The sequence below is a fragment of the Dysidea avara genome, chromosome 4 (assembly GCF_963678975.1).
Source record: "Dysidea avara chromosome 4, odDysAvar1.4, whole genome shotgun sequence".
Taxonomy (NCBI): Eukaryota; Metazoa; Porifera; class Demospongiae; order Dictyoceratida; family Dysideidae; genus Dysidea; species Dysidea avara.
The window spans coordinates 22,072,442-22,084,396 of record NC_089275.1 but is presented as its reverse complement, the minus strand read 5'-3'; the positions used below and the strand labels follow the sequence as shown (position 1 = coordinate 22,084,396).

General features: G+C 37.6%; 1 protein-coding gene across 1 annotated transcript; it reads left to right on the top strand.

Moving 5' to 3' along the window:
* The first annotated feature begins 318 nt into the window (after positions 1-318).
* LOC136254323 (beta-1,3-N-acetylglucosaminyltransferase lunatic fringe-like) lies at positions 319-11,746 on the top strand. The gene is made up of 12 exons (XM_066047000.1): positions 319-525; positions 6,964-7,779; positions 7,832-7,895; positions 7,953-7,995; positions 8,775-8,855; positions 8,906-9,059; positions 9,118-9,159; positions 9,210-9,298; positions 11,080-11,153; positions 11,209-11,303; positions 11,356-11,444; positions 11,492-11,746. The coding sequence occupies exons 1-12, from the start codon at positions 397-399 to the stop codon at positions 11,544-11,546; spliced, it is 1,731 nt and encodes a 576-aa protein (XP_065903072.1). The 5' UTR covers positions 319-396; the 3' UTR covers positions 11,547-11,746.
* The last annotated feature ends 209 nt before the right edge of the window (positions 11,747-11,955 follow it).

Sequence of the window (11,955 nt, the reverse complement as noted above, 5' to 3'; positions counted from 1 at the left end):
CACAGACATAACGCTACTATATGTGCCCGGGCTGTGCAGATCTGCAGCCGAGTGTACTATGTTTGTCGTCATTGCTCAAGGGTATGGTTAAATTATTATAAAGCATAGCTTCATGCTCTGCCATCCGGTATGCTCAGGATACCGTATAGTCTAAATATTTTGAGGTTGAGCAATGTTGCTAAATATAAAATTTTCGTGGATTTGCAAACACTACCAAAATGTATTAGACTATATGGAGGTCTAAATATTTCAAGGTTAAAATTTTCGCTGATGACCCCCAAAACCGCGAAATCAGCGAAAATTTCCCCCTCGAAATAATTAGCGCATCAAAAAAATTTTCAGAGGTGGATGTGTACTTATTGCGAAGTTTCATCTGTAACTGCCTGAGCGACACTGATGGTCCTAACTAGTTCTACCGATTATCTGCGAGTATACCTCATTGCCACTGGATCGTCGTTTTTATGTCTAGTTATCGTGACACTGTTAATTTCTAACTACTGGGTACCGATACCTGAAGTGGCTCCTGTACGTGAGTGGGAATGTATTATACCGGGTGATCTATCAATTCAATGTACCGTATAGCCTAAATATTCGAGGTTGACCAATGTAAAATTTTCGTGGATTTGTTATGCGCCTATCAATGTTAAACCCCACTACCCCCCTCCCGGGCTTACTAGGGGATTAGTGGGGGAGTTTGACCTGATTTGATTGAAACTATGCCCCACTAGTGGGGCATTTGACCGCTCGAAATTTTAGGCGTTTGTTTTAACTTGCAAGCTAAAGGAATTGACCTGTTTCCTAAAGTACCTAACAGCCATACTACATGGAGATTTGACCACTAGTCGTTCCCCCATGGGTGGAGAATTAGATTTTTCAAAAAGGCATATCCCCACCATTTCCCCCACTACGCCCGGGAGAGGGTAGGTGGGGGATAACATTGATAGGTGCATTAACACTCTCAAAATGTATTAGACTATGGTCTAAATATTTCAAGGCTAAAATTTTGCTGATGACCCTCAAAACCACGAAATCAGCGAAATTTTTCCCCCTCAATATTTAGGCTATACGGTAGTTTATCCCCCCCACCTCAAGGGGGTGACACAGAGGCACTCACTGTAGGTAGATCTGCAACCGCGGTCAAAGTCTAAGTCAAAGGTCAAGGCCACCAAAATTGTGCCAATTCAATGGTCAAGGATAAAAGCTTCCAACCCACAATCGAAAAGTGCTGAAATGTCGTTGCTAAGTCACCGGTCAAAGGTCGAAAAAGGCTCTTAGTCACAGGTCAAAGTGAAATTTCGGCCGGTCAAGACTTTGCAGATCTACCTACAGCACGTACGTACGTGACACCCCCCTGCACCTCCCTCCCAGGAAACTAGTCTCGTGTGGCCAGACCGCTATTCCAGCGTAGGGCTTATCAATTAGAGATTGGGGCTTATAATCTCTAATCGATAAGCCCCTGCGCTGGAATAGCGGTCTGGCCATGCGAGAGTACCGGGAAGCAGTGGGGACATGTGAATTTTTTCAAGAATCACTTATGTTCCTGTATCGACATGTAATACGTATTTTAAATGTTTCCCTCAAAAGTAGAATAACTATGATAAATCATACAGTGTTTGAAGCATATGGTGAGGTAGTCTCACGCAGCCAGATCACTATTTCAGCACTGGGGCTTATCGATTGGAGATTATAAGCACCCGCGCTGAAAAGGGTCTGGTACACTTCCAATAGGCCAGTTGTGTGACAGCACCTCATTTAATACTTCGAGACTGTTGACTGATTCAAATACGTTTTAAATCACCAGTGCTGATAATTAGAGACTAGTCGAACAATCAGCCTATTGACACCTCAAGGTGCTGTCACAACTGGCCTATTGGAAGTGTACCAGACCCTTTTCAGCGTGGGCGCTTATAATCTCCAATTGATAAGCCCCAGCACTGAAATAGTGGTCTGGCTGCGCTAGACTAATGGTGAGGCATACAGGGACATCCCAGAGAAGTTAATTTCATATTTTGACTTATATAATGATGCCAGTCTTGTGTAACCAGACACACACAAAAAAGTAGTGGTCTGGCTATGTGAGACCATAATGATACTTATGAAGACCTTGGATACAAAGTCCAGTTGCTATTCTCTTCCATTGTCGCCGATTTAGTGCAGTACACCCTAGTTTTCAATATAAACCTTCCTCTTTAATATATCCTATGAGCTCGTATGAGTGTGTTGTAGGGGGAAATGCCTCCAAGTTCACCATGTTGCTGAAACTGAAGCATTATCCCCAGAGTGGGATCTATTGGACCTCTTGATCTGAACTTTGTTACTGTGTAGTTAATTTTGTACTGTAAGTTAAGTAATGTAAGTCTTGCCAGGGCTCCTGCACTGATCGCTCTTTGGCTATCAGTGTATGGTAATCCTGAGTCTAGGCCCCTGTTTGTATACTATATGTGACCCAGTCTGGGAAAACCGGGCTTATCGCCTATTTAAAGGTATTGAGAAACGCCGGTTTTAAGTATTTAGTGTGTTGTAGCTTGCCAATGGTTGAAGCTATGTGTACCAAATTTTCACACGTTTTACACTAATTCCTTACCTTCCAGAGTATCCACTGTGCAAGTAGCCAACAACTAAGTTTCCCGCCATTTTAGATAGTTTTTAAACCGAGGTTGACTGTACCAGGCGAGCTGCAAATTGGGTGGGAGGGGGGGTCCTGGAAGGCAGGCAAGATGGTGTTCAAAAATTGAAAAGGAAGGCCAAGGATGAATTAGGGCCATTGAAGTCTCAAAACTGGCTAAAATGAAAGGAAATTCACAGCAGAGGTACTTATTCAACACCACAGAGCTATACAGCCATGTACAGTCATCCCCAGGCTGACCAGGGCTCCATTGAGGCCCCACACCACACGTACGGATCGCCACTGGGTTTGGGAAAAGCAGCCAGCAAAACCAGACCACTCAAGTTTTGATTGTGGAATTAGATAGTTTATTCATGTAGCTTTGTGTCCTGGATGAAAAATCAAATCTGCTGACATGGATGATAAGACCGGTTTTCTCAGACTGGGTCACATATATTGTCTTAATAATCGATAAGAAGTTTATTATCTTTTACGATTTTAAGCACAAAACAGGCAATATGCATGGTATCCTATCTCAGTACATTTCAACCTTTTATTGTCTTGTTGTATGCAATGGGTGTTCTATTTAGAAGATTTAGTTTTAGTCACATGTTTGAGTGTTTAGCTACATCAGTAATGCAAACATTGCTTGTAAGGCTCAGTAAGGTTTTCTATCTTCCTGTAAAACAACTGTGATGTTAGTACAGGATAGGCAGTTTCTAGTAAGATGTGCATCTCAACATTCTTTTCTGCTCCTGGATGTATTTGATTTTTGGCAAGTCCTACCATATAGTCAAGCCCCACCATATAAGAATAGCTGTGATTGTACTGTCCGTTCAAAGGAAATACCATATAGCCAGACATTTTCAAAGGATGAAACTTTTGCGAAACTGTGCAACAGCGTTGAAAGCGGGTCTACCCACTGACCCGGATGTGACCCAGATTGACCCGGATTAATTAAAGCCGAGGCGTGCGATAAGAGCTATGTTTCGGCTAGTCTCGAGCAAGTGAGCGAGACTACGTTTTGTGCATTCGATTCGTGTTGAGTAAACAGGGGCGGATCGAGGCTTTTAAAAATGGGGGTTCCATTGCAACTTCAGCCTAGCTGTAAGTTGAAGACCAAAAAAAAAAAAAGTCATCACCTACTGACAATAGCTACCCTTCACCACTCAGTTTCATGATACATACTGCGCTTACTAATAAATGAGCGTGGCTGAGCGTATGTTGGTAATGCAATAAGTGGGTGTGGCTCACGAAAAAGCTACGCAATAGCGTTTATAAGTTTCCACGTCGTCAAATGAAGAATTTCGTTTCTCACGTGATCCAATCCGGGTCAGACCCGGATAATTTGTAAACTGGGTCGGACCCGGATGACCCGGAGAAAATGTGACCTGGTTGACCCGGATGACCCGACCAGGTTTCAACGCTGCTGTGCAAGTACGATTTTCACATCTTTTTATTCATGAAAGTCTAGAAAACATTTTAACATTGTTTTGGTAAGGTAATAGCTACATGTATCAACCTCAAACATTTCATGATTATGTTTTACAAAGCTGTCATTACTCACAAAATTTGCAAAAGTCTCATTCCTCTAAAATTTCCAGTTATATATATACTAGTGTAAAAATATTAAAACATGTGGAATAGAGATCGCTGAAAAAAGTAAAGAAACAAGAGTCAAACAAGCCAGCATGTTAAACACACAGAGATCTCTATTTGGACTCAACAGATATGGTAGAAACTAAGGAAAAAACAGTAGTTTCTCCATAAATCAGGGGCAGATAAGTACTGAGAATGCTTCTATATAAATATTTTTTTTGAGTCCAAATAGAGATCTGTGTGTTTAACATGCTGGCTTGTTTGACTCTTGTTTCTTTACTTTTTTCAGCGATCTCTATTCTCATGTTTTAATTTTTAAAATTATTTTTACACTAGTTTGTTTGCTTTTTATTAATCCATTTATGGATAGCTAACATGATAATAAGAGTTGTTAATATTACACAGTACTAAACATCTATATCAAGTTAGTCATCATGTATAGTAGCTGTTAAGTAGTCAGCTAACATTATCAGAGTTAGCAAACACCAGTGTATTGTTTCATTACTATTGAATGTACTTTGTACTGTAGAGCTTTGACATATCCAACTATAGGCAGTGTATAGCATGTTGTGGTCAGCAATAGTATGGCTTCTGATATGTGCAGCTATGTGGTCACAATAAGTCAGGTACACAACAACATTGTTGCTCTGGTATGAACTTACCATATGCAAGGAAATTTTGACGTCAAAAAAATTTGACTAATTTGACGAATCAGTTTAATTCATCAAATTTAAAATGTCAAATGTTTATAAGCGCCTTTAAAAGTACAGGTTTTGTCTACAATTTGTTGATTTTCGTCAACGTTTAATTTGTTAAATCTGCTGAAGTGTGAATTCGTCAAATTTTTCTTACGTCAAAATTTCCTTGCTTACGGTAATATACTGTGGTTGAATATAGGTAATGATATAAGGTTTTGAACTTGTTAACATAAATAGATTGGTTACTTATTAACACAGTTAGCACGTTGGTCACCCTTGCACTGCTTGCAGACACTATGTCAGAAGATCAATGGCAAAGTGAACCTATACAAGAAGCAAATTTGCTTGAGAATGTGTTATCATTGTAATATGCATTTAAAAATAGGTCATGGATGTGAAGAAAGACATAGGAAGGAAAGTTATGTAGCCCAAAAAGTACTCACATTTTGCTTCTAGCCCTGTGGAAAAAATAATAAGGCGAACAAAATGGCATATTTCAGAAATTTAAAAAAGTACTTTTATTCATTCCTTTTGACTTCATATTTCCAGTGAACCTAAACATCTTCCAAATTTACTTCTAAGGCTTCTTTTGTGGCTGGGGGGGCTTCCTAAGGTGGTGTTTAGGTGTGTGTTCTATTAGGATTTTGGCTAAAAACATAGGCGATCTCTATTATGAACCATATTATGAACCACTAACATGGTTCGTGATACACCAAACATTATAACAAAGCCACCTAAGCACTAACCAAGCAATCTTACATGGCTTCACTATAAATATATATACCATTTAGCCACTTACACTGGATGGCTAACCACAAAATACAAGTTTCACTTTTATGGTCTATAATGGACTCAACCCCTCATGGATGATAACTGATAGCTATGTGTAACATTTGTAGCTACAGCTATTTGAATTGGTTCATGGTTATGCTGTATGTGCTGCTGCATGCCAAATCTGTCACTATATAACCAGGTCTTTTTATTACTTTACTCTGTGTTTTTTTCTTCTATATTGTGTGTGTGCATGCGTGAGAGAGACAGACAGAGACAGCGAGTAGTTAAGCCCAGTTTCTGTTATTGTTTCCTTGAGCAAACAACTTTACTCACCAGCTGTTAAAGGACCTGGTGGCCTAGAAGCAGCCCACCTAGCTGTAACATCAATGTGTACCATGTGTTAACTGAGAAAGCTAACTCACATAACAGATGAATGGGACTATGGGTGCCACACCTTCACTTGTAGAGCCTAGCCCTGGCCCAGGAGTATTTGCCTGCGCCAATTTGTAGCACCCGAAACTTGATTTATCTATTAGTAGCTATCTCTAGAACTTGCAAGGTGTAAACCAGGCATTCAGAAACTTGAAACTGAAACTATGTTGAATAAAAAAAATTATGTACTTTAAAAATACATTTAAACTAACACAACAACAACTTGAACTTTAGCATTGTGTAGTATTGTCTTTGAGAATTGAATTTAAACTGTCAACAGCCAACACCTGATGCAGAATCGCTGTTGAGAGTTCTGCTAGTTTACATGCACTTTCATAGGCAAAATACTCTAATAGAACAGTCACTTCTATCATTCTAAAGTTAATGGCTCAGGAGTTTCAATAATCAAGGTCCTATTGTACCAGTCCAGTGGAGATACAACCTGGAAAAGAGTTACTGTTGAGCTTGAGTCTACACAGTCTACTGCCCAGTGCAGAGATTATCACATCAGTACAGTTATTCAGATCCTCTTTATTTTTAGTTTGTGGTTTTGTTAATCAAAATCCATCCGGATTTAGATTTTTGCTGTGAAGTTCTGTATATTCAAAATCTATCTGGACTTTGAAATATGTGTGCATTCTTAGAAATTAAAAACTTTCAGAATTCTTGTTTTACTCTTCTAAATAGATCTCTACATTCTGCTGGATGGCACAAAATGTACCTCTTTTAGTCTTGTATAATATATGTGTTATAAATACTACGTAACTGTACCTACATTACCCCTTCTCTTTGAGAATCCGACCCTCTGCTGTATAGTTTTATCTTTGCTGATTTATAATGGCTCATTGTGTTTAGGATGTGCTTGTAGTGGAGCACACGACAATCAACAATTTTGGGAGTTTCCCTGATAATAAACTTGATCACAATCCTGATCACCCTAATCTCACACAAGTTAAGTATAAAGAAGTGAACTCCAACTACACTGATAAGAATAAAAGTGATCATAAGAAAGAAGTTCCCAGCTTACCTGATCATGTAAGTCCTACTCCACAAACTGATGATAAAGTAGCAGAATCCACTTCTGCTATTGAAAAAGAAACTTCTCCAGATAAACTTGATCACAATCCTGATCACCCTAATCTCACACAAGTTAAGTATAAAGAAGTGAACTCCAACTACACTGATAAGAATAAAAGTGATCATAAGAAAGAAGTTCCCAGCTTACCTGATCATGTAAGTCCTACTCCACAAACTGATGATAAAGTAGCAGAGTCCACTTCTGCTATTGAAAAAGAAACTTCTCCAGATAAACTTGATCACAATCAAGAAGAACCTGATTACACTAACCTCACACTACATGAAGTGAAGCCCACTTCTACCAATCAAAATCAAAATGTTAATAAAAAGAAAGCACCCAATTTACCTGATCATACAAGTCCTACTCCACAAACTGATGGTAAAGTAGCAGAGTCCACTTCTACTAATGAAAACGCGATTGTATCAGATTCTCCAGAAATTACTCCCATTAAAATTAATGGCAAACCATTGGAAAAAGTTAATGCAAACTACACTCATAATATATACTTTTCTGTGAAATCATCTGGGAAAAATTACAAAGATAGGCTGTTCCCTTCGATGTTGACTTGGTTTCAACTTTTAGATAAAGACGAGGTACATACAATACATGTTTACATTGATAATACATTCTGCCACTATTATTCAGTTAACAATAACCAGTGATAATGCTTCTGCAGGAAAACCATATCTCGATACAATTAAGAAAGCAGGTACATGGAAATATTTTCTCTACGTTTGTTATGCTATGTGTACTTATTTATGTACAGGGTTTAATGTGGTTGTTTCGTCTTGCATAGAAAATCACTCACTGTAAGAGTACCTTAATAAGGCCATTCTGTGTAGTATTGGATAAAAGCATGAAATTTGGTAGTGCTGTATGGTTTATGTGTATCAGAAATTTCTTTTCAGATATGGAGTCGCTGATCCTTCAAGATAATTTTTTTGGGTGCAAATATTGCTTTACTGTACCATCATTTAAATGCCCAAACGTGATGTCTAATTGATAAGCAATTGATATATGCAAGAAGACAAAAATGGAATGGTTTCACTGGCCCATCACATGGGTAAAATTCTCACACTAGTAGTGTAGCAACAGTCCCCCTCTCCTTTATTGCCCTTCCACTCACTCCTCTTGACTAAAATATGGCTCCCATCTTTATGGTACAATCTAGGGATGAAACGATCATGGTTTTTTAGTATTCAAGTACTCTCTAGAATTAATGATCAAGTATTCACGAATACTAGTTGCATGTAGTCATTCCTATTAAACAGTTTACAGCTTTCCAAGTAATAACAATGATACACACACTGTATTAAAGTACTGATGTTAGTGTCCCTGACAAAAAAATTATGTTAATAAAATTCTACAGCCTTCATTGTGTCACTCCCTGATAACAAATACATCATGTTAGCTGGGTCAATGAGTACTTGAGTATCAATTTTACTATCCAAGTACCACAATCCTTAAAGAGTACCCATGGAGTATTAGTATTTGTTTCAGCCCTAGTACAATAGTCATGTGTCAAGCTGTATGTTTTAATTACAAATCTCACAACTGAGCTAGTCTTCAATCATCTATTGTTATACAGTAAAGGATTGTGCTGTAAAACTGGTACAGAGTTCAGTTCATACTACAAAGCCTTAGAGAAACACAATGATAACAAGGACAGGTGTGGTTGTTAGATGTCATGAACAGTGTGCTATTGTCATCACTCCATAGATACCAATGGTATTGTCATGTTGATGATGATATATATGTGAATGTTCCACGACTCAGTCATGTTCTACAACAGTATGATCCTAGTAAACCATATTACATTGGGCAATACCCATGGAAAATACGTCGTCAGTATGACAAACACCCATACCTACCAGTAAGTGAAAGAGTTTAAATCCTGCAGGGACTATTATAATTCCCTGTCTACATTCTAGGTTAAAGAAGATGCAAAGAACCGTATCCACAAACGGAACTTGGTATGCCAGTAAAGAATGTCTTTTTGTGCAATCATTATTTTTGTTTTTAGACAGTTATGGCTGATATCTTTCAATATGCAACTGGTGCAACCTACTGTGCAAGTCGTGCACTGATTATGAAAGGAAAACATTTATTGAAGTTAGGAGCTAATCTAATACTCCTCATTAACAATAGACCACCTTAATTACCATACTCCATGCATACGTAAGCTTCTATATGCCTTCCTACTATTTGAACATAGGTACATGTGTATTCTAAGTTTCTGCTTGCAGAACCCAAGCTATGAAATAAAGCTCAGTATACTGATTTTTTTTGCTACCACAAACTACTAAGTTTTATTATTGCCAGTGGTTTGTACATGCTTAGCTTGTTTAGTGTTTAGTTAGTTTCTTTTTGAGACACCGTTTTTAGGGGTTCTGGGTAAATACGTACTTCACTACTATGGATACTCATGAATTTATTCTATACAAACTGGCATAGGCTACTTTGTCTTGTGAAATGACACGCTTAGTAGTTAGAGTAGTTCAAGCTATAACTATGAAGTGACAAAACAAGTATTAAATGTGAGTGAATAAACCATACCAGTGTAATAAAATAAACAGAAGAATGGAGATCACTGAAAAAAAGCAAAAAAAAAAAAAAAAAAAAAAAAAAACAGAAGAAGCAAGAGTGTTAAAAAGTCAGCATGTTAAACCATTGTAGACCTAAAGCCTACTACTTTGAATTGCCACACATGGATCTCTCTTCAAACTCAAAGATATGGTAGATGCCCTGTCTTGATAAGTAGAAAACCCTAAAAGAGTTTGCTGAGATTACTGCTATGTACACAATATTCTCATATTGGTAATTGCTTGCTAGGATGTATACCTGGTAGTGTAGCTACCTTTACCACGTCAAAAATACAACATATATTTATAATAATTGCAGTGCTTAACCATTTCTTGACATACAGAACTTACGTCCAATGCTGGAGTCTGAATAGAGATCTGCATGTGTGTGTGGCAATTGAAAGTTAAATGAGTTTGACATGCTCCATCATAGCTTCATGTTGACCTGCTTGACTCTTCAGTGATCTCTATTCTTGTACTAAAATTATTCTTACTCTAGTTTGTGCCCTTTTTATAAATCACAATTATGCATGAGATATTGTACATAACATAGTGATGATTACATAACAAATATGTCTGTGTGTCTATGTTGCTGATGTTGCACAGCTAGTGCTAAATGTGTCCATCATCAAGTTGTATTATTCAAGCCAAAACATTGCAATTTAGATTTGGATTTTATTACTGTGTAAGACAGCTGTATGGCTGACGCAACACAGGAGGTGCAACTGCACAACCAGAAATAATAGACACAATACATTGTAAAACTATATGACTGTTAGATTATCTAAATGTTCAGTCTAGCCGCTAGTCATACCTAATCCAAAAACTTAGGTGATGTGAGAATTCATCTAGGGTTGAGCATTCAGTTATTTCATTCTGTAAATCATTCCAGTCAGTAATGGTTAGAAGCTTTGTTGAATGATGTTAAAGGTCACTGATGGTGTGATAAACGTGTTGGTATGTGTTGTCTTTTGCAATCGAACAGCTTTGATCTATATCTAACTTTAGGTGGCTGAGGTTTTGTGATGTGTGTGTATTATGGTTCTAGTAGCACACATACATATAAGTAAGCAAGTCAAGCTGGAAGTGGTAGGCAACCACATTTTTTGTGAACTTAATTATACTCTAGTTAAAATGATATTATTGGTTTTCAACAAAACATGTTTACTTGTTAGATTGGGTAAATATTTAAACTCATCTATATAAATAAGTGATTGTAGGGAGTTTAATTTTGAAACCACTTTGTTGCTGCTGCTGTGTTTACAAGTGGCTTTTGTGTAACCCACGAGTTACATGTGCATGTACTTCCAGTGGTAAAGATAATTTCATTGCAAGCTGTCAACTCGCTGGCAACTTTGATGACATAACAGTTGGATTTATCTTCGGTAACTACACTGCTATAGTGTGTGTGTACAGTGTTATAAGGTATAAATACTATAGGGGCAGTACTGGGATGTAATCTAACAGAAGTTGATGGTATTTATAATCAGTTTTACAAATTGGATGATTTCTCAAAAGAACAGATATCAAAATTTGTTAGTTTGTGTTTGCTTAAATTATTGATTTCATAAACATTTCTCCATACAGCTTACTGTTAGTTACATAATGAATGCAAAGACTCATCAAGCTACCCATACAGTACCTCTACAGTCTAATATTCCAGGAGATATAACAAAGTGAGAGATGTTCATTTGTGTCATTCGGATTTATCCAGTTTGTACAGGTTTATGGCTTATCATTGTCTGCTGTATCCAAGTGTATCATGGTGTCCAAGATGAACAAACTTTTAGGTATACTTTTGTATATTGGTAATACATAGGCAGATTTTCACTTGTACAATAACAAGCTAAGCTTTAGATGATCTTTCTTCCTGCCTCAGTGTGAGTGTGTGCATGTGTCTCATTTACCCAATGCTTTTATCCTTATTTTCTGTGGTACACATCTATATGCACAACACATAACATGTACCACTAATGCATATTGCACTACTCTTTATTTACCTGACAATTACCAACCCACCATTTGTAGCGGACCGCAGCTGTATAGCAGCAGCAGTTTCTACAGCAAGATAAATAGATCTGTTCATATATATATAGTCTACTTTGTGGTGGCACAAGAATTCATCAGATATGTACAGTATGAACACACAATAGACTTTTTTAATGATCACTTGATGGATGTCCAATG

Excerpts from the sequence above, each read along its gene's own strand:
- LOC136254323 (XM_066047000.1), top strand. The coding sequence starts at position 397 with ATGGTCCTAACTAGTTCTACCGATTATCTGCGAGTATACCTCATTGCC. Across the intron at positions 7,896-7,952 it reads CGATACAATTAAGAAAGCAG|GGTTTAATGTGGTTGTTTCG; the intron begins GTACATGGAAAT and ends ATTTATGTACAG. Across the intron at positions 9,060-9,117 it reads ACAAACACCCATACCTACCA|GTTAAAGAAGATGCAAAGAA; the intron begins GTAAGTGAAAGA and ends TCTACATTCTAG.